At 39.8% G+C, this 23,539-nt stretch overlaps 1 protein-coding gene across 1 annotated transcript in view; it reads left to right on the forward strand.

The window, feature by feature from the left end:
* Positions 1 to 1,145: 1,145 nt before the first annotated feature.
* Positions 1,146 to 23,539, forward strand: part of LOC108577033 — a 26,121-nt gene continuing 3,727 nt past the window's right edge. Inside the window, exons 1-5 of the mRNA XM_017940122.1 lie at positions 1,146 to 1,332; positions 3,446 to 3,572; positions 18,745 to 18,877; positions 22,510 to 22,654; positions 22,721 to 22,884. Of these exons, the coding sequence (XP_017795611.1) occupies positions 1,146 to 1,332; positions 3,446 to 3,572; positions 18,745 to 18,877; positions 22,510 to 22,654; positions 22,721 to 22,884 (756 nt within the window). The remainder of the gene's footprint in view (positions 1,333 to 3,445; positions 3,573 to 18,744; positions 18,878 to 22,509; positions 22,655 to 22,720; positions 22,885 to 23,539) is intronic.

Genomic DNA, 23,539 nt, shown 5'->3' on the forward strand with positions numbered 1-23,539 from the left:
CACACTTCTCGCAGAGATAACTTTTGAGATAGATTTAAATACGACGAGAAGGAGGAATTTTTTCGCTGAAACAAACAAAAGGAAAAGCAAGTATCGCGAGTGTAGTTTAATTAAACAGGACGTATAATAGGGAAAAATTACTGGTGCGTGCGAGATTAATTTCGCGATTGGGAAAAATGTTCACCGGTGCGGAATCAAACGAGACTTATAATTGGCGGGAAATCACGGGTACTCGGGCAGAAACGTCCTTTTCCAGCTAAACGTTGACCGTCGGAACTCGTGTTTGCTTATTTCTAATCGATTACTCGCGCCGATTGACCCCGACCGACCGTTTGTACCCAACTTCGAGACGGAATCGAGCCTCTGCCCGGTGCATATAATCGACCGTGATGTCAACTTGGACGGAAAATCAAGTGTCGCCGTTTTCTTCGACCATTACGTCAAATATTTGCTGTTTCCCGGACCATACGCGGACAAATCGGATATCGCGCTGTTGTGTGCTTCGTAGATGAAGGTAAAACAGTGTACCAGTAAAATTGTATCGGGTAACCGTCCTTTTTCCTACAATTTCCCAAATACATACTTACATAAAATGTTAAGAAATTACAAATATTTAGAAAATTGATATTCGTACAATTTACTATCTCGAAACAATTTATTTTTGAACTTTGCTACTTGAGCCTAAGTTAAATTGACCAAATTATCGAGGCAACCTTACGTCGTCAAATATATTGTTCCTGAACTGTAAAATCTGAATTTTTCGGTAAAGAAGAAAAGCATTGTTGATTAATACAAAATCACACTTGTATTAATTTCATGCACCACTTAAAAAAAAAGTAAATATAAATAGCACAATTGTGGATAAAAAATGATTTTCCTCTTTCCTGAAAAATTCAGTTTCTGCAATTTCACAAATTTACTATTGGAACGACGACATATCCACATTACAAGATTTTTACAATCTTTGAAAAAAAGAAACTTCTTTCGACGAAGACACAAATAAATAAATTTCACACTATAAAAAAAGGGAAGAATAAGGGAAGTTCCCGTTTTAGAACGACAAACACAGTTTCACCGGGTTAATAGCTAGAGTCTGTTTCCGCAGGCTTGAGATCGGTGACTTAATTAAAGTAATTACAGAAGCGATGGACTCGCGACAACGCTATCTCGAGGAGCAATTGCAAAGAAGAGAATCGGAAACCTTGGAATTGCGTCGAAACCTCCGCGAACTGGGGACGAAGTTTTTCCAGCTCGAGCGAGCTTTCGAAATCAACTTGCGGTCGCAGACCCACCGGGAAGTTCAGTTTAATCGTATGAAACTGGAAAGTGAAGGTAAGTCGCGACAGAGGTTTTGCTTTCTCAAACGATAGAATTTTTCACAGGATGTTTCGACTAATTCTTCTGCTTCTACGAATTTCTAAAATTTAGAAATTTATATTTTACCTTGAATAATTGACAATTTAAAAACCAGAACAATCCCTATCGAGAAATATGTATGCTTCTTTGCGAAACTCAATTTCGGCGATGTCTAACTCGCGAGAACCAATTTCGATCGGTCGTGACAACATCGTCGTTACAAGATTCGTTTACGATGCCACTGGAATTACAGGATCTAATTACAGCAACATAAAGCTTGCATGATAGAATTATAGAGATTAACGAGTTTCCATCTTCCGTAGTGTCGAAAACAAAATTTCCTCTCGACGACAACCATGTACGAAGCCGAATTTTTCGGCAACTTCAAACTCGAGGAACTTCGCTGCAACAACTTCTTACATAAAGCCCGATTACCATAACTTTTGTTATAAAATCCGAAGAAGGCCGGGAACACGGTGATTGATATTTTGATCACGTTTTACGATGCCACTTTCTTGGGAATCACCTATCAAAATAGGAACACCGTACCTTAATCTCCAGGAAGACAGACATTTTCAGGGCAAATTTACCAACTTCCCCTCTTTCGATGGTAAATTTATAAAGAAAAAAAGTTACTTCTCTCGATCAGTCCGTGTGTGTTTACTTTTGACGCTCTCATCGTAAGCGTGTTCCTTTCCGTAGAGATAACGGAAGTAACGAAATTGCGCTCTTTGTACGCTCGTTTGCGATAGAACAAAGACGTTGCGCGTTCTGAATCGTGGCAAATATTATTTGCCTGATCACATCATGCTTTTCCGTCGTTAACGTAACGTAAATAATAGAGCACCGGGGGGATTTCGCATCAAGTCGCATTACTCGAACACGAGGGACCTTCCGGAAGTTCTGCTCCACTTGTTAACGCTAAACAGGCAGCCGCTTACCTCGAGTACCCTCAAATTATCTCGTTCGAATTACCTCGAGTATGAACTAGAGACATGTTTATCCCGTCCAAGGACCGAGAATTTATGAAATCTAACGTGACCGTTTGCCTCGTTACGCTTCATCTAGACTTTTTAGAAATATTTACAACGCTTTAGTTCTTAGTTCGAGAACAGAGGACTGTGCACCGTGTCAATTTTTTTCTTTTTTAAAGTAACAATAAATCAGATGGAAATGATGTTTTCCTTAAATATATGTAAGTACATGATTTCGTGGCTATTCTAATTATGTTTATCGCACAAATATACACGTGTGAGTTTATTGGTAGTGTTGGTAGCTTCTAGTCCATCGTGCTTAAAAGATTAAATCAGCATTTCCACTTTCAAATACTCCATCCAGAGCAGAATTTCTTTTTTCATCGCTTTCCCTGCCGTCTTATGCTATTGAAAACAGGTACGTGATTATTCTATCTCCACTCCGGTTCAATTCGCTTGCTTCTGCTCAAAGACGCAATTTCGCTGAAAAATCCCTGCTAGTTTATACTGGCGAGAACTACATATATATATATAACTAACCAACGAGTTTCGCCTGGAAGAAATTTCGTCTTGTTTGATTTTCCTTGCGTACATCTGGAATCCCCTTATTGCATACAATTTCGACGTTTAACATTTTTCTAGTCGGTATTAACTCTTCTTTTGAGTATACCTGTTTCTTTTTAATCATACTTGAAGTTTGACCTGCATATGTGGTTTAACTCTGATGCGTTTTTCCATTCGACTGTACTCAGAAAAGACCCAAAAAAGAAGGTGGGTCAAAAAAGACCCGAAGACAACACTAGATAGGGTTGATCTCTAAATTTCAAATTTTGACAGCATGAAACAGTAATTTTAATGCTTCAAATAGCCGTAACATTTGAAAGAGCGAGAATGAAAAGCTTTTCATCTCCTTTCAATGTCGTTGGAGAAACGAGAATTAGATTGGGAGATCTATAAAGTATCGAATTAGGTGTCTCGCTTGAAAGTTTCCAAACAGCACTAATTTTATATTGGAACACGATGAACGAGTAATGAATATAGCCGTCTAAAAAAGTTAACTGATAACAAACGCGATGTGGGACTGGTAAACTAACGTGAAACTGATTTTCTCGCAGAGCTTCGCAAACTTAATGGCGAGACGGTACGAGCGAGAACAGAACTGAACTCGAGATTAATGAATGCAATAACTGAGAGGGATCATTGGAAAAACGCTTTTCTTCGGCAAGGAGAATTTATTAAAAGGTAGGTTGCAAGCAATCACATTTAAGCTCGAATAGTGCTTCCTTCCATGCGGTGGCCTTTCTTCTTGAAGCATTATAAGATTGACTGAACACTCTGCCAGCGTTAGCGAATTGTTCAAAAGTATCTACGCTTAATTAAAAGTTCAATTACAATCAAATTAAGCGAAACAATCTGTCCTTTGCCGAATTGAAACACACTTTTGTCGTTATATCGGACCTAGATTCTTCGTTAACGCTCCAAGAAAAACCATTAAAAATCCTTTCTGGAAAATATTTCTTCAGAAAGTTCTTGCACAAAATACTACTTTCTAATTAAAAATTCAATTTTACATTTCACACTTTTTTAAATTAGTGCTTAGATTTAGATTGAACAAAGTATAACGAAACAGCAAATCGCCCTACGTCTTCGTAACTGAAAGAAATTCGCCTGTGAAGAAGTTAATTAACATCGACAGCATGAGAAACTAGGCTCCCGTAGAAATTGAAAAGAATCCGCTTTTAAATCTAATCTTTGACACACACAAAAACCGCCGCATTCTTCCCGAGCACCGAAGAATTTCAATCTCAGTTTCACGGTCCGACAGAAGTAATCAGAGAACCGATCGAAACACCGTCGATCCATTGAATCCTCCCTCTAACACCCCGGGAGATCCGTTGAATTAACGTCGCAATTCTATGGACTTCTAACGCGTCGAAGACGAATCTCGAGCCTACGAGGTCGGATAAGATTAATTAACATTCGACGCATACGTTCACGTGGCCGCGTTACGTTCACACGGCTGGCGATCCCGTTTCCCATTAATCTCGATTAGCCGATGAATCAAGGGAGCATTTTTCGTCGATGTAGAAAACGGGGGGTGTAGAATTTCGAGGACGAGAAATGGCGCACAATGCATCGGTATTCGATCGGTCGAGAATTCATGGAGAAACCCAATTGCGGATTTCCAGGGATATATGCCGGTTATCGGTGTGAAAAATGCATCGGACGAATGTTTGCACTTGCTCGTTTACCCGACATCTTTACGTGGAAGTTTAAGCGTCACGCTGATTTTGCTCTGATCGCATTCTTGTCGGAAATTCGAATTTTTAATAGGATCGCGTGTGAAACTTTATACGAAATCGGTAACGCTATTTTTCGCGACTGTGTTCGTGACGTACGAACTCGTCGGTGCAATTTTTAATCGACGAATCACTGTTATTCTTAGTATTTCTTTTTCTTTCTTTCATTCGTTCGTTCGAAACGTTTCGATGATGAATCGGTTAATCAGCACCACGGTTCTTGTAAAAAGTATAAATTTACACGGAACGGTGATAAAGCGCCGGATTATGTGCTTACGAACAGCGAACTAACCATTAGCGCGATTATGGAAATTTAATGGCTTATTTACGTCGCATAGCTGCGTGCAGCGCTGATTAATTCGCTATCGGCGGATTATTACACGCCAGGCGCATCCTCGAGGAAATACCGTGTACAGAGTTACACGAATCTGTCTTCTAAATCCGTGCTGTAATTGGAAAATTCACGGAGTAACGTCGTCTCAATTGTCCGCGTCAAATGCAGTCTCGATCGAACAAAGAACAATTACCAATCGAACGAGCAACTTGAAGAGAAGTCGCGTCTACTTGCTGTAACATTCGTTTACTCAATTTCGTAGAATTCAAACGAAATTTCGTCCAGTTGAAATTGCCCAAGTTCTCTAATTAATCCCTCATTGTTTACCTGTTCTCTCTCTCTCTTTCTTATACCTCTGGCTACAGAAAATTCGTCCAGCTACTCGAAGAAGTGTCGTTCCTCTAATGAAGAAAGTATCTCATTGCTTCTTTTCCCTGTTCACGCCTCCAGAATTCCTCGTCCTTCCGTTCAGATCCTCCGGATGCTCCGTGAAACACTTAATTATAAACGCGTATAATTAACAACGACTACCACGTTTACGCAATCTTTTTCAGCTTGCCCCAGATCCTCTCCCCCGTGCGCCTAAACGAGTCCATTCGAGATTTCTTAATTAACGAGCGCACCTCTCGCGCTTACTTCGAAGGGAGAGGGTTGCGGATCCAATTCCACGAGCTTCGAGTTTTCTTCGGCCACGAAGGAGCTCTGTAATTTGCGCGTCGACCTACGGTCACGTATCCGCGAATTTACAGCGTTGTTTGCCAAGAGAACCGTAAAAGTATACCGAACGCAGCCGCGGCCGTCGTCGATAAACCTGGCCAAGCCTCTGTCGTCCGTTTTTCTCCAACCGTTTTTTTTTTTTCCCCTCCTCCACCTCTTTCCCCTGATCGATTTACGCGGCCGTCTGGTCGATTCTCGAGCGAGAAATACAGTATCATTCGTCGCGCGTTCTCGCTGTAAATTGTTGTCAATTATCGGCCACGGCGAAGAGTTATGCGACCGATCGATGGCCACGATCTAACGCACATGCCGGAGCTTTTCATACGGCGCTTGAAAACCGGGTCAAGTTGCTAGCAAGTGTCGCGGCTATTTGGAACGACGAGAGAATACAGATAAAGGATTTAACGGAATCTTTTACAACGAACATTTCTCTCGCGTTAATTGCGAATTAACAAGAGTCACGTGTATGGGATGGCATGAAGTTCGAGTTGGGTTTTAAAGATAGTGTGGGAAGGAAGAACGAAAAGATGTTAACGAGGGAGTAAGAAAGGCGCAACATAGGTGCATACATGAATATTAACGGAGGACGTTAACCACGGGGATATTATCGTTTTATTCCACGCAAGGATTTACGCTCGAAAGTCACGAGCGGGAGTAGTTGTTCCCGCATATGCTCAACCATACTCACCATGGAACTCTCCTAATTTGTGTTCTAATGCTGAATACCGCGACCCTTGGAGCACCACGAGCATTAATAACCCAATGCGTATTACAACTTCACCGAACGAACCTCTTCTCGGTTCTCGGCTCCGTGTAACTTATCGACTTATCAGATTACGGTCTGCGAACGAACAACTGTTCCACCCAGACTCTACACGTACGTATTTAAACGCTGGTATTAATATTAAACAAATTTCAGTTCGCCAGCACTGAGAAACTTTGATTATTATCGAAAAAAGAAAAGGAAATCTAGCCGAAAGGAGAGAAAAAATGTAAATATTTGATTTCCTGGTGAATATAAAGCAAGAATTTGATCTCCTTAAAGAAGCCCTCGTTAAAGATATAGTCGAACGGCGGCGATGTATAAAGGAGATATTTTCGTTAGTACAGCGTTTACCAAACAATCCAGGAAACCGGAGTGAAGGTTTAAAATGATAGGAAAAGCAATTCGCTTGAAAACCTGACTGCTTCAAGAGTTCCCCTCTTTAATGGTAAATAAGAAAGAAATTGTTTGCCAGAGACACATTATACTGTTTGTAGAAAGATGGAAAAGCTTTACGAGCAGCGCTGACTAATGTACCGGGTGTCTTGAAATCAAATGCTTCGTAATAAGAGAAAATTGGAGAACCCATCTTCGTTCTCTGAGAGACATTCTCCTCCTATCTCTGTTGCATTTGTATTCCCTTTCACAGCTCTCTCTCTCTCTCTCTTGTGTTTCGCTACAATTAACCTAACTTCTCGCTTGAAAAAACCCTGATATACCAGCCAAAATTCCAGGGAATAGTAATATTTTCACGCGAGTATTTTCCCCTATTCACGCAAAATTGGATGTCCAACCTCTGTACCCTACTAAATTTTCCAATACGCTTTCAACTTCGACTTTCAAATTTACATTCCAATCGTAACAGCAAGAACACACTCGAATTAAGGTTTCTCTTATCCTAATGGACGAAACTATCGCAACAGCTAAAAATAACCGCGTTGGAGCTTAGAAGAACGTTGATATTAAGAGTGATAACTGTAATCACGATGAAACGTGGCGCACGTTACATTGTCGTACGGAAAATGTCCGCCTTATCCGGCACCATGTGCCTTTTCCGAGTGTAATGTCGGACCAAGGGACAAATTACACGAATCCATCCAGCTCTGCTGTCGGTAACGGAGTCGACAAACAGATGTAGCACGTATACATGCTCAGACGAGCATCGAAATTTCTCTTCTCTATCTCGTTCGAACTTTACCTGCGGATACTCTTTTTACCAAAGAGGATAATCAACGTCTCTAACTGTAAAATTGTACAGGAAAGTTTGGCTGTATGTTTGATTCGAGGACAAAAGTTATTCTCGTTCATCCGTCAAACGGAAGAAACAGCATTCGTCGTGTTGTAACACGAAAATGTAACAACGTTCGAGAGATGAAACAGTAAAACACGATGCCACGTGGTGGTCGTAGCGTATCTGCGAACGATAAATCGCGCTCTCGATGTTCTACACGAAAAAGGGGGTCACCGTTTTGATTCGCGACCCGATATCGCTTCGACGTCACGGAATTAATACGTCCGGTCGTGTAAATTTTCGAGGAGCGTCATTGGATCTGGTTCGAGATAAAAAGAACTGATCAGATTCCTGGAGAAATAAATCGATCCAGAAGAACCTATTTCGGTTACATGAAAAAGGAAAGAACAGTCCAATTACTAACGACGTTACAGAATTATTACTCTTTTCACTATCGAATGCTGCATTTTTTCACTCCCAAATATTAAACAAAATGAAGATTTTCTCTGGATATCAAACCCGGATACGCTCAGATATTTTATCGTACATTACAACTGATCTTCTGAACTTTTCACTATCGAAAGCTCCATTTTTTTCACTCAGAAAAATTAAATAAAATAATTTTTCAAGATTTTTGAATAATTCATAAGTAACTAAGATTTTCCCTCGATTATAGATACACTCAGATTCGACTGCGCTTTAATCCATCCCTGACAATGAGAAATTCTCCCGTTTCCACATTATCATGATAAGAACTTGAAATTTCATTATCATAAGAAGGAATATATTATTCCTATTGAAATATCACGTAACGATATGAAATTACAAATTTGACGGCCGATGGTTTTCGTAATCGCGCTTTAATTTCGTATTCACATTGCGGCTTTCCAAGTCGAAGGCAATTAATCCGCGGGTCGACCTACCCCATCGGTAAGCAAGATTATCATTTTCGATCGGTGGTGCGCGTCATTATTAAAATCTCGGGATATAAATTCATTTATCTCGGGCCTTTTATTAGCATAGGAGGCAAAGGTAGTACTACTGAGGGAGAACCGGTGAAATTCGACGGCGTGGGAGGAAGATTTATAGAATCGTTCCTCGACGACGGGAACTTTTAAAAACGACCCGGTAACCTGCTCCTTCTTCCGCCATTGTTCGCGCCACCTTCCACTTTCTTCGCCAGTTTTATTTCTCAAACTTCCCCCTTGCACCTCCTTCTCCCGCCAAACCATTCACCCTCTATTCTTGCGCTCATTTTCCGCCCTGTCCGTTCGAGTATACCGTGGGTGATCTAATTACTACAGCCGCGGTACGAAAGATATGCTTTTCGTGTTTGTGTAGAAATAAAATCGCGACGTCAAGGTTTTTACTCTGAATAATTTTTATTTAGCGATTGTTCACTAAATATTCCCGTAGAAAGTTAAACTTACCTTATGTAGTTACAAAAAATACAGCTAAGAAGTAACAATAAGTTAGTAATTACCGCCTTGGTCCCTTTAGGCATATTTTCAATACATTTTATGTAATTTGCTATATATTGTAAACAGTAGAAACACGGTAATAAAAATTAAAATTCTGAAGATCTACAAAAATGCGGTACTGATACAAAATAACGTCCATACGACAGGTAATATTGCCTAAAGTGTTGCCGAGTGTGTATTTGCAATTTTTAAACATCGAGGCTTCGTAAAAAAAAATAATAAGAATTCGGTGTAACTAGGTTTTCATCTGAAAATTAATCGTTAAATTGTAAAACCGTCGATTCTTTGCAGGTGGCTCTATTAATTTCGACGTTTCGTTAAAATTCGACCAAGTTTCACGATATTGTAATTATTACAAGTTGCAGATATCGGTAATAGTGAGGTAACATTAGAGTATAATTTCCGGTGTTTTATGATCAAATATTTTAACACTGATTTCTGACCTGACCCTAGAAGTTTCGCGATAAAAGTCAAACTTGCGCAAAAGTTAATAACGGATAGTCAAACTTGTAGAGAATGTTCAAGCATTATTATGATCACGCTTGATGATAATAAAAGCTGCTTAGATTTAATTCCGTGCTTTTCCGCATACACGTTCCTTCCTTTTATTCATCAACTCTTTCGACATCCAACACCAAAGAGACGCGAATCGAGCACGAGTCACACGGAATGCTGTGCCGAAAACAGCGCGTTTCAGTGCATGCGATTCAAACGTAAATGATTTGCGACGGTAAAAGTGACACAAAAAGATTATCTTAGGAAAATTTCAAAAACACGGTACGCTAACGAAAAACTGGTGTAGGCAATCGTTTTTTAAAACGAAGCACGGTATAATTAGCGGAGCATCGTGAATCATCACTGTCCATTCTGAACGCAAACCAATAAGTGGAGGGAATATAAGATTGAACGTTTGCTTTAACGGGAGATGAAACACAGGCTGACATAACAGGCTCTGTGGAAACGAGGTTTGCTACTGTTCATGCAGGAACACACAGTGTTCACGTGTATGAATACGCTATCAGGTAGACCGGCATAGCAGGAGAGATAACGGTGCTGTTCCATCGTTCATCTCAGTCGCAATAAATTAATTCGATTCACCGCCGTAAGCCCGCGAGGAAACGCGTACGCAAAACAATTTCGAGAGCAAAGGGCACACCGGTGTGTTGCAATTTTTTCCCTTTGCCATAAATTTTTGTCACCGTTGCAAGTGGGACAATGGGACGATGGAAAAATAGAAAAAAAGAGCGGCGAAGAAAAATCTTCCCTTGATCGATTTTGCGATTAATTTGCGGAATTCGCGCGATTGAAAGTACGAGAGCGCACATTCTACCAATTCAAATGAAATTCTGTAACATTTAAATCAATTTTACTACGGTTTCATTCGTCCATTTTTTTTAATCTTCGTCCTTGCTGCGTTTTCGTATTGTAATACACTTGATTAATTTTTTGTATGAAAATTGGCATTTAACCCTTTCGCGACTAGCGCCGGTTATATCCGGCATCCACCAAGCGCATCGCCTCAGCAACTCGAAGTGAAGATTTATTTTAAAATACAAAACAAGGCCTCAGCAACACTCCCTTCGTCCCATACACTCTCAAGTCCTCTGCTGTTCCGACGAAATCCTCTAAAATTTGAAAAAACGCGAGACACTCTTAATGCGCATGGTGTGCGCTAATGACACGACGACCCGTTCTTTAGTGGCGTACTGATGGCTACTTCCGCCGTCGCGAAAGGGTTAAAAATTAGAGGTTTGTGAATAAAATAGTATATTATACTGCTTCGCCTTTTAAAAGAATTTAGCAAAGTAGAAAATTCAAGAATAATGCAAGAAAAGCCACATTATTTGCGGGAGAAACTGATATTACGATTTTCGTGAACATTCGCTCGTTAATCCGTGTACCTAATCCATAAATTATTACTAACAGCAAATATTACGTTTCCTAATAAGATTATTTGCTGCCATCTCTGTTGAAATTACACAACGCCAAATAAATTACAACACGAGTGTCTGAAGACCTTTTTCGCCGACTGTATACAGAAACAGAGATAAATCAATTTCAACGTGTTATTGTTCAATTTTCACGTTTCCACGGACACCGATGTTCCGAATATAAGAAAGCCAGGTAACGTCGGACGGTTTACGTCAATTATGAATAAATTATCGCGCGCTGCTTTGCATTCGTTCTCCATTATTCACGTCAAATTTCGTCTGTCGCCAAATCGAACACACGGTGAAAATGAACGCCGGTTTCTGGTGTATTGCGAGCTAACAGCGGATATGGCAATTTTTCAAGTACGTGACATCTAGCCAGGTACATAATCGACATCGGTATCGATTAAACGTTGCTTCCTGTTTGGGGAAACGCGGCTTGTGCAACTGGAATCAAGGTAGCCCTATCAATACTCGAGCGCGGCTAGCTGATTCAGCGAGGGAGGAGGATAAATAAAATTGAACAAGTCGATCGTTAACGTGTTCGCTACAGGTATTACTTCATAAAGTACCGTGGCTGCCGAATTTTCGCTCGCCGACAATGCCCATGATGGGCAGAGACAGAAAACAAAAAAAAAAAAAAAACGAGGGAAAATAATGGAAACGCGGTGATCGTGTTTGCTTTTATTTATTTAGTTTCACTTCGATACGCGCTCGGGGAGAAGTTTACGCGATAGAGAACCAGGAGGTGAAAAATATTTTTTCGTATGCGTAAATTGCGAAAACGCCGAAGTGGCAGGGAAGAAACGCGGATAATTTGTCTTTCGATGAATTTTCTGAAATTTCGATCGTCGCGAGGAGAATTTTTGAGGAGGTCGAACCGTCGCTGACCGATATTTCGCGAAAGCGGGAGTATTCTACGAAAGACAGAATTACAATGGAAAGATTGTTTGAAGAATCTCCTAAGAATTCGTTAACGAGCAAACTTGAAATAATTGTTCTTTGAAAGATGTATTAAAATACGTTGTATTTCAGTTGACTAAGTAAATGGAGATATGAACTTCAGAAAGGTACATAATGGAAGTAATATAATGGTTATTATTTACAAAAGCACAGACCTAAGAAGTAAATCAAAGTCTTCCTGAATCTTCAAAGATAAAGAATTCTGTGTGACGAAAGTCGAAAGCAAACTCGACCAAAGGGAATTATAACGAAGAATTACTTTCTACGATGTGTTCAATTTTCTATCGAACTTCGATGCTACTTTCGTTAATTAAAATGAACTTTTTACGTGAAAATTGACCGAAATAATACATAGTTTTATATTTGAAGTGTTCCAATTTTATATGCAAAAAAAAAACCGGGAGGTTTTTTTCGTTTTCAGGGTAGACGAACCCTTACGATGCAGAGACTATCGGTACAATATCACGTTACGAAGCTCATGTAACGATAAATCCACTGTCACAGGAACCGGACATTTACCCAGTTCAAAGGACGACGACACAGTCGTGTTCGTGGATCGTCACACATCAATGGTAAATCATCCGGTTTTTCTACTAAAAGCCGTGACAATTGAATCGATAGTTCTCTATGCACGAGAACCTCGCATATGTAGAATTCATTATTCGTTCGATTAACGAAACGATCGCTGAGAATTTACACCGCGCATGTATTGAATCTCTAATTAAAAATTTATTCGGTAAACAAGAAAAAACAAACGAGACACTATTATTTAGCTAAATGATTAAAAATATGAGGAGAAACTTCGTATTGTTGAAATAATTTAATCTGTTCGTTTTTAACTCTCGAAATAACGATTTGATTTTTGCTAAAACAAATATTACTTTTTCTGTGATTATTCGTTCAAACTCGTGCAATTATCAAGCGGCAGGAATTAATGTTTTTATCCTTTTTTACAATATCAATATGAAGCTGTGCGAGTTCATTGACAAAAATTGATTTTTATTATTTTTCGTTGGATAAATTGGAAACGTGTGTAATACATTAAAGCGAGAGGGAATTGAAAGCGTTTGAACGTATGTCGAACACGTTGCGGAGTGATCTTAATACATTTGCAATTGCGAATAAACTGCGATTAACAGAAGAGCCCAATTGATGCAACATATTTTATCGAGTGTTATCCGTTAACGACATGTGATGAACAAATCGAGGAAAATTTAACATCAGTGCAGGAACACATACTTTGCAGGAAAAAATTCGCGTTAATAGGAAACGAAACCAGAAAACTAACGAGGCCACGTGAACATTTTTAAATTCACATCCACGATAACAAAGTACTCCTGATTTCAAACATTGTTTGTTATTCAAATCTTATCGACCACACACACGTTTAAATTTGTTCAAATTTTCATAATAATTCCGCTACAAAAACTTGGCACGAAACATCAGAAAATACAACCAGCACGAACCTAAATACCTGGAAGAACATTATTTTTGGCTAAATCGTCACATCGTTGCCCACGCTCGAATCACGAGAATACTCCCTCCAAATTCGAACAACAGAAACGAAACGAAATTTGCCTCGATAAAAGGGCGAAAATTCAAAATAGCTGTCGGAATCATCGAAGCAACGTGAAATAAAGAACGGCAATGAATAGTTCATCGTATGACCCGGTTCGATCCGCGATTCTTTCTGTTTCTGACTATTCAGCCCGATATTTACGAGATTATACGAATAATCACAGTCGCGCGGAAACACGAAATACGTGCACACGGACGATTGTTTACCCGTTCGTCAGAACTACAATCGTCCTGATGAACGTTGTCGTCGCCCACTGTTGATACAGAAATTATGAATAAACTCTTCTAAATTGCTTCTTTCACGGGACAAACAGAGCCGGGGCGATATCTCGTCGCTTCTGGGATATAAACGAGCAAGGGCGGGAGGGTAATTGAGCAACAATATCCTCCACGAAAAAGGATCGAACTGCGCTAAATTGGAAACCCGATCGGTTCTATTCGAAGTAATTGAAGGTCTTACGGAACGTTTATTCTGGTCTCGGCGAGCTCGAGGAGAATTCTTTTTCGATCATAATCACGGAACGGGATGCGCCGTCGTGAAAGCACGATAAAATCATCGAGGCAAATCTCATTTCCATTTAAGATTTCCACCACCGAACTTTTACACCAGTTTACGAGCAAATCATTCCACCGTGCCCGAAAGATTTATCGTCGCGAAAGTTAGGCGGCGAGTGGAAAGAGTTTATTTTCAAGCGGACAATATTGACTCTGGCACGCTCTTTCTGATTGTATTGCCGTTTGATAAATAACCATGGAGGATCGCGAACGTTTAGGAACGTGCAAATTTGGTGTGCACACCGCAGCATAAAGAATTTCGTGCTGTTTCTCACTTGATCGGGAACACCTTGCAACGCCCACCTTTCCTGTTGAAATTCGTGTAGCTGGAAGTGATACGTATTTCTCCCTTTCCGAAGAGAAATTATCTACTTTTTTTGCGAGAAATTTCGTATTTCCATTTTTGTACTTCCTTTAACAATTTTTCGCGTTTTCGAGAAAGTATCGTGAAACCGCTCCGAATTCCCATTTTTTCGACATTTTTACGTCGATGCACCTTTCCAGAATAAAAATTGGTTTTACGAAGTATAAATATTAAAGCTTGAAACGTTTTATTGGCCACACCAGAGTGTGTATTTTTTACTGTAGCTTTAAACGTTCATTACGAAACAAATCCCGTGAGCAGTATAACACTCTTTGACGTCAATGAAATTTTGGCGGTAATATTTTGCTCCAGCTCGTAATTTCGTGATCGTTGCGAATTTTAATCGACGAAAAATTTGCTGGGCCATCGACTCAAATTAGACGTTTCGTTGTATTGATAATACAAGAAAAAATGTATTTTCGTTCTCCGAGATATTTCCGCGAATCCTTTTCACCGTTGGAAATCGCGAGTATCGAATTTGCGTGGCAGATGAAATTTTTCCCATTGTACACCGCACTGTCGAAATTTATTCCGGAGGCTAATGAATTCGAACCGGACCAAAAAGTGAAAATTGCTTTGATATTGATTTCATTGTGGCAAACAGTTTGTTCAATCGCGGTAAATCAAGGACCGGTTTCACGGTAGAATTATTCTCGCAGCACCGATCTCCTGTTCGGTCAGAAGCGCGCCTGAAATTTGCATCATGCGCTGCCCGGAAGGTAGGTCATGTTTGTGACAACGTTGGAAGGCCTGTGGTACGTTTGTTTGGTTGACAGGAAGCTGCAAACTTGTAAGGTGTATCAACAAATGGTCTGGGCGTCGATTAAGTTGGAAACATCGCACCTACGACGTGCAGCTAAGAGATTGAAATAGGGAACGAACGAAACTTTAAGATCTCCTCTCAAGATGTTGCCTTAACGCGAAGCATCAGAATCGTATCTATTTAGAAATATTAGAAAATAAAATTCTACAGAAAATAAAAATTAATTCTTCGAAAATAAAATATATTTATATGTTTACTAGAAAATCTCTCTGTGAAGTTATTTAAATTCTTCACGACTAAATGCTCCTCTAATTGAAATATTGACGTTACTTAGAAATAGTAGAAAATAAAATTCTACAGAAAATAAATAATAATTCTTCGAAAATAAAATATATTTATATGTTTACTAGAAAATCTCTCTGTGAAGTTATTTAAATTCTTCACGACTAAATGCTCCTCTAATTGAAATATTGACGTTACTTAGAAATAGTAGAAAATAAAATTATACAGAAAATAAAATATATTTGTATATTTATTAGAAAATCTCTCTGTGAGGGTATTTAAATGCTTCACGAAGCATGGTTGGTTCCATAATTAAAATATTGACGTTACACGAAAGATTTCTACGACGAAACAATTTCTAATTAAACGATCAAACGTGAAATTCTGCGTGTTAAACCGGCGCAATCCCCAATGATCAATGTGTAATTGGAGACACCGCGAAAGTTCTTCTGTAATAGCAGTAGTCTAGTATCCAATGGCAGCGGAGTTGATAACCTCTCCGTGGTGCTATAACTGAAATTACAGCATCCCAGGAATTTCGATACCTTGTTGTCATGACCTTCCAATTGCAAGCAATCGAGCAATTAGATTCTACAATCGAAGATACCGTTTACCTATGAAAATCTCGTATACTTCGAATTCGCGACAGTTTATTGTTCTTTCTTAATCGTGCCCCTTTCCGCTGTTTCCTCTAATAACAGTCGTAAACTGTGATAATTGTACGAGCTCACAGACAGGTCCTACGATAAACAATCTCTACTTGCGTAGCGAAATAGCCTGGAAGCATGATACACAGTGCACCATGATTTGATGCGTATAATAATTGTAACGAGTAATCTACACGCGTTACGAACTGCAATCAAACAACCTTCACAGTGAAACTACGCACGAACGAACATACTGTGACGCTATTAAAGGCGACATCTGACGAACCATATTAGCTTCGTCAAAGAGAATTGGAAACGAATAATCCAATTATATAGACATGACTGCGTTGTTCTGTTGATAAACGATAAACGGCGTGAACTATTTTGTATGCAGACTTCCCAGGAGAATCTTGAACATTAGCAACAGGATTTGGAACTAATGACGGTACCTGTTTGTGCGCCGTAGCGTTCACGGTTAATTTTCGCCACGATTAACCCTTCGACAGTTTATCCCTGAGTGAGACTCGGCCAGTGCGTTAAATAACGAACGGTTTAACTCGAGAGAGACTTTTGGGAGGAAAGTTAGAAAGGGTGGAGATATTATTATCAGAAGTGCGACGTAGGGTTATGTACACCGTGCTTTAGAAATAATCACACAAAGGTACGTGTAAAATATGAATTTTATTCGCTCTAATTCGTAGTTATAGTAGCGTGTCAAAGGGTTAAACGACACCGACTTCGCTGAGTTTAATTGAGTGAAGACGTTTTGCAATTGTTCGACTAGGTATATCTTTGCAAAGTATAAGTGTTGAATACGAAAATGTCTCAGGTGTGTACTGAATAAACATAATCCTAATGCGGTCTTCGGGTCATTTTGGACCCATCGTCTTCTTATTCTTTTAACAACTTTTACCGTTAAGTTTATGTTCCCTTAACGTTGTATTAAAAGTCCATTGTCTGTGTTCATATTGCGCGCTGGTAAGAAAAATTGTTACACCTAAAGTCTTTCTTGACCCAGACACCGTAAGAACGCAGTGGGGTTAACTAAATTCCTATTGGTCGAATATTTTGTGGTACTAAAAAGAATTGAAAAGTGGAAAATTATAGATTTCTACGTCGCATATGGCAAACTAAAGACGATATACACGGTAGAACAATAAAATCGCGCGGATGAAACGTGCAATCATCCACGCTTGAGGGACAAACTTGCAAATTCTAGCAAACAAAAACAAAAAAGTGAAAAGTTTCTGGCGACTCAAGAGCAAGACGTAATTTTACGATCTAACAGCACCGAAGTATGAAAATGAAACATTAACGAACACGAAATTCGCTCTTTCCAGCTGTGGAACCGCGTCGATGCTCGAGGGTCGCCGGAAGATCGATGTCGAAAACTTTCAGAAGATTGATTCCCCCGCGAAAAAGCTGAAGTTCTTTATGACTGAATTTCCGTCTCGAAATTATCCCTGTACCCTTAGCATTTCTCGAGTATCGCCGTCGTTTCCAACTTTATAATGCACTTTCATCCCTCATCGGGAAAGCCGCGGGAAAATGTGGTAGACATGTTGCCGGAATAGAAATTAGAAAGTTTCAGAAGAGTTTTCGGGGCGGGGCTTGATACCGCGTAGGTCCTCGTCGACGTTAAAGTATTTGAAAATGTCGCGTCGTGACGCACGGCGGCGTCCTTTGAAGTATTATTTTCCAGCACGAAAATGCGATTTTCATCAACCAAATTTTCAACTCAAAGCCGGCAGCGTTTTATACATTTACGCGAATGTTATTCGTGCTTGTTTAACGTGAATGGGAACACACAGAGTGTCGTTACGGTGTAAAAGCTCCCATTGTTCTTACCGGTGTTTTTTCGCGCAACAGTCAACGGGATAAAACGCCAAATCTGATGAAGGCGAAATTTTAAAAAAATTCCGCTGGACGTTCTACGAAACGCGATTAAACTCTACGAAAACAAGGAAAACACGCGAAAATCATTTCAGCTTGCTGTTACTGAGACGTATGATTCCGCGTGGAAACGAACGAAAGGTAAATACAACAAAAATGATTGTACACAAGTTAAATCGATCATACTATGTATGAAACTTCCTGTGCATTAAATTCAATCACGATGTTCAGCTCGGAAATATCATTTGAAAAATTGTATTACACGAGGGAAAAGGAGATGGGTATTTCAATCACAGGGAAAATAAGGAAATTGAAGAGCGGATCGAATAACTCTAAGAATATTTCGAAAAATCAATCCCTCCTAGTTTCATTCTTTTTCCCCCATTCTATGCTCTCGTTTTTATTAAAATTGTTTACGCAATAGAGATGATTACGTCGAAATTATACCACAAATTTACAAACGATAGATCACTATAGGTCGTTACACCAACAGTTAACGCAGAATGGTAACAAATTTACAATCAGCATCGATTGATCGGAAACCTGAATTGCTCTCTCGTTGTTTCCTCTCTAATTAAGATGATTTGTACAGATCGATCGATTTGCTTTCAGAAGTAAGATCGAATTCGACAACGCGATAACGCTGGTGAAACAAGAATGCGAGGATATTTTGAAGACGACCCGAGAAACTGCGGGAAGACAATTTCACGAAATAGTCGAACTGTACAACGAAGCCCGTGAAAAGGTATTTAAGAAAAAAAAAGGGGGGGGGGGGGACTTGTTAAAACTTTCGCCTGAATTGGTGCAAACGCAACGAAAGTAGGATAGATCTGAAAGGAAAAATTAAAACTTTAACGAGTTCAACGGACAAAGTCGTTAGCATTATCATTATTTCGCAACATTGCTACTTGCAACGAAAGAAGATAAAAAACCATCTCCTTCGATGCACAATTTACGCAACGAAAGTTACTTTGTTTTTTATAATGTCCCCCAACGAGTTCCCTCTGAAAAAAACGAAACAAAAAAAAAACCTAAAGCTACAGGGGATATTCGAATTTTCCTTGCTAGCTCGGACAGTAGTTTGGAAAGTTCCGGATGCAATAGCGATGCTACATGCACCGTAAACCAACATCAAAGCACTTTTTTAATTGATATGCATTCACTCCGGCCGTTGTAGCCAGCCTTTTTACAGGCGGTGCATCGTAAAAAGTCTGCCCTTTGAAACGTCGCCTTTTTGATACGCGAAATCGAAGTCGTCACCTTTTCTCGTTGGCCTCTTGAATATGCAATGTCCGAGCAGACCTCGAATTTCAAGCGACTCGTATATACACACACACACACACCACGAAATCGGGCTTTCTATCCTAATTTCCCCTTCGTTGCTATTAATTTCACTCTGGCGTTAAGTAAAATTGCATCTATAATTCAGCTGTTTGATATCATTAGTATACGCATAATCAATTTATTTTTAATTACGACGAGAAATTATTTTCTACGCGATGCAAAGGTAATTTTGGAATTTTCGATTCTGCAAATTTTCTCCGTTTTTCGAACGCACTTGAATGCCAAATATTTGAATATTTATTGCAACATTGAACGTCGCAGTAAGGAGTTTCGATGTTCATCAGCTACTTCTCTACATAGTTTATCGCGCCAGGCTGTTTGTGAGCCCTTAAACAAAATCTCCCTTGCGGAGAGGAGAGAATTTTGCTGGCACGAATTTCGGGAAATTTCACGGCGCATTTTCATTGCCGTCGAGAGTATGTCAGACAAACGTCATTCGCAATTTCTGCAGGGGGCACGTCAGATGCAATAACTTTGTGGCGGTACGTACTTCCTTATCTTTGACACAGAGAGAGAGGGGAAGTAAAGAGAGGAAATTACGTTCAATCATCTATATTAATCAACGGTTTCCACGGTGTGGCTTCTGTATTAAGTAGGAAGGTTCGAATAGATTTTTGAGTAATCGTTGAATAATTTATCGAATAAGAAATGAAAAATGAGAGAGATCCTCCTCTTCCCCTTCCTCGGCCACTCCTCCTCGTCCCATTCGTCGGCCCCTCCTCCTTTTCCACTCATCCGCCTCCTCCTGCCCACCCCATTCCGTCCCACTCCCTCCTGCCCACATCATTCCGTGCCATCCCCTCCTGCCTACACCATTCCATGCTACCTCCTCCTGCCCACGCCATTCCGTGCCACCTCCTCCTGCCCACACCATTCCGTTCCACCTCCTCCTGCCCACATCATTCCGTGCCATCCCCTCCTGCCCACACCATTCCATGCTACCTCCTCCTGCCCACCCCATTCCGCCCCACCTCCTCCTGCCCACGCCATTCCGTCCCACCTCCTCCTGCCCACCCCATTCCGCCCCACCTCCTCCTGCCCACGCCATTCCGTGCCACCTCCTCCTGCCCACACCATTCCATGCTACCTCCTCCTGCCCACCCCATTCCGTCCCACCTTCTCCTGCACACCCGATTCTCGCGGAGTTTCTTAGTTTAGAATTCTTCCTCGACTCGTAAAATTTTTACTACCGCGTCATTAGCCTTTGTAGAGTGTGCATCAAAGGTGAATTGAACTTTTCGAGTTAAATCCACACAATGTGAGTTACCATTCTACTCTATTTCACGTTCCGACGTCGTAACAATCTCTTCGTATCTCGACGAAATTTGAATGTCTGCTGCCAGAACAGATAGAAATAGGAAACTGTCGTTTTCGTTCGGATTTCCATAACTAAACATCACGTACAGTTGCTCCGAAAAATATTCGGGCACGAATAGCATCGAATATTCGTAGTAGGTATAACGTTCGTATTATTTATATTTGTAATATTTTTATTTTTATTTTAACAAATATTACGAATTTACTTAATATCACTTAATATTTTTATTTTAATAAATATTACGAATCTTTGTATTTCGTTACTCTCCGTATATTTTAGTTTCAACTCGGTAATACTAACCGTTACTTCATCATGTCCAATTTAATTACACTTTGCGTAGAATTATCAACTTTTTCCAGCCAAAAATTCAATACCTAGAATCGTAAATTTTCCTGCAATTAATATCAAAGGTATTTAATTAATCTCCGTACGTTTCGTTCTATCCTAAACTCTTCCAACGTTGACTTTCTTTTTTTTCTTTTGCTCCTCCCGGGATATCGGTCCATGGACATAGCAATTTTCTAGACAACGGTGGGCTGGCGTAAAACGAAGTTAACACGGAAGTTTTACGATCGCTCGTATTAACGGGCCTGGATCCACCTCGACCACCGAAAACGAAACAGTAGCAACGTGTTACCATTCCCAGCAGATACAAACCCTAAATCGAGGAAACGAAAGGGTGTTCCCGATGAGGACCGTTAAAGTGTTAAATGATTCGTTTGCGAAAGTCGCCACGTCTGAAAATCGCGAAACAACGATTAGTATGCGAATAGAATTTTATCCAATATTAGTAAATGTGACAAAGGACTCTCTTGTTTTAACCCTTTCGCGACTGAATAATTTTTGTCTAATTTCTTAATTTCTCTTCCTTTTTTAGATTCCTTAATTTCTTTTCTACAATTTCTCTTCTTTTCTTAATTTCTTAATTTCTTTCCTTCAATTTCTCAATTTCTTTCCTTCAATTTCTCTCCTTTTTTCAATTTCTTAATTTCTTTTCTTCAATTTCTCTTCTTTCTTTAATTTCTTAATTTCTTTTCTTTTTTAAATTTCTGAATTTCTTTCCTTCAATATCTCTTCCATTTCGTAATTTTTTATTCCTCTTAATGGATACCGAATATAAATCAATACTTTTTCAAGCACTCAACTGGAATGCACGCATCCCACTGGTCGCAAAAGTAAAAATACTGACTTCAAAAATTTGAGTCAGATGCAATTCTAATTGTCCAGAGTCTACCACCGTGACATAGTTAACGGCACGTGTTTAAATAGCAATCGCATTACCCGAATTTTCACGCGACACGGTTCGGTCAGGAAAAATTTCATCTCGACTGGTAATTTCGGGGCGAGAAAAGTCCGTGAAACGCGCAATGTACCGGCAATTACAGGCATTTCCGAATCGTTGCAATATTTCAAAGGAAGATTGGAACGGAACCGGGAAGAATTACGAAATGAAAAACGAAGGACGCCAGTATCGATCATTTCCCTGGTAACTGCAGATTAAAGCATTTTCAAATCTGCCGGTTGTAACAATTATTTTATCTGTACTCGGCAATTTTCTTCCGCGATAAATCGTCGTCGTTACGTGAGAAGAAACGTTTAAAAAATTCGTCGCTACAACGTGAAAATAATTGAAACGTTAACATTCATTCTCGTCTCTTCGGGATACATAGTTGGGCGAATGTTTCACGTGAGGGATCGAAGTTTTCTTTTAATAGGTGACCCGATTAGAGGGACGTGTAAGAACGTATCAAGGCTGCGAACGGGAGCAAGAAAACCGAACTTTCGAGCTGGCAAACCTACTTGAAACTTTAAAACGTTTCGACGTGGATGTCGGCTCTGTCTGTCAACTTGCGGCGGAAGGTAAGTATTATCCGCCACTTTCAGATTCCTCTGCTGTGTGAGTTGAATGTATCCGTTCCGGAACAGCTTTGAAGAACATGACCGAACGGGGAAACTTCTTCGAAGAAAGCATGAGGAATCTCAGGTATCTCGCTTGGACCGTAAAAGACAGAAAGGATGAACCGCAACTGGTTTTATTAAGGAAGCAGAATTCCGTTTTGAGGGAGGTCGTGAAGAATCTTAAAAGGAAGGTAGGTATCTTTGATCCTTCTGTCAATGGAAACTCCATTCTTACGTCGCTACTAGCGGCCTTTGCTATAATTGCAATTAAAACGACGGGCCGCAGAAGTATGTTAAAATGTAAAATTTAAAAAAGAAAGACTTCTTTTTAACTCTACTAATCAGACAAACATGGACGAGAACTATTCTTTCGTACAAAAATTGATGAAAATTTCTTCTCTGTGAAGATTTGCCGAAGATAATCAATTTCGAAAATATGCCGCTTTCGCTGACGATAAATCTGAAATTTGATAAGATTGGCAGTGTCGATAATAAAATTGGGCAGAAATAAATCAAATTTGACAAAAATGAATCAAAGGCAATCGGTTAAATTCTTCCTGATTCGTTTAATTGAAAAATTGCTCGAAATAGAATTTCTCATAGCTGAAATATGAACAAATATGATTAAATTTTGCTGGGGTTTTATTGAACTACACGCTACATTATCAAACTATACAGGGTGTCCCGTAACTCCTCGAACACCCTGTATTGGGGGGTTGCTGGGGTGACTCTGAACAACTTTTTCCTTTACCAAAATGTTGTTTGAAGCTTCGTTTTTGAATTATTAACGAAAAACGCTGGCCAATCAGAGCGCGCGTAGAGCCCGCGCCCAGACACGGGAGCGCT

The sequence above is a fragment of the Habropoda laboriosa genome, unplaced genomic scaffold (assembly GCF_001263275.1).
Source record: "Habropoda laboriosa isolate 0110345459 unplaced genomic scaffold, ASM126327v1 scaffold486, whole genome shotgun sequence".
Classification (NCBI taxonomy): Eukaryota; Metazoa; Arthropoda; class Insecta; order Hymenoptera; family Apidae; genus Habropoda; species Habropoda laboriosa.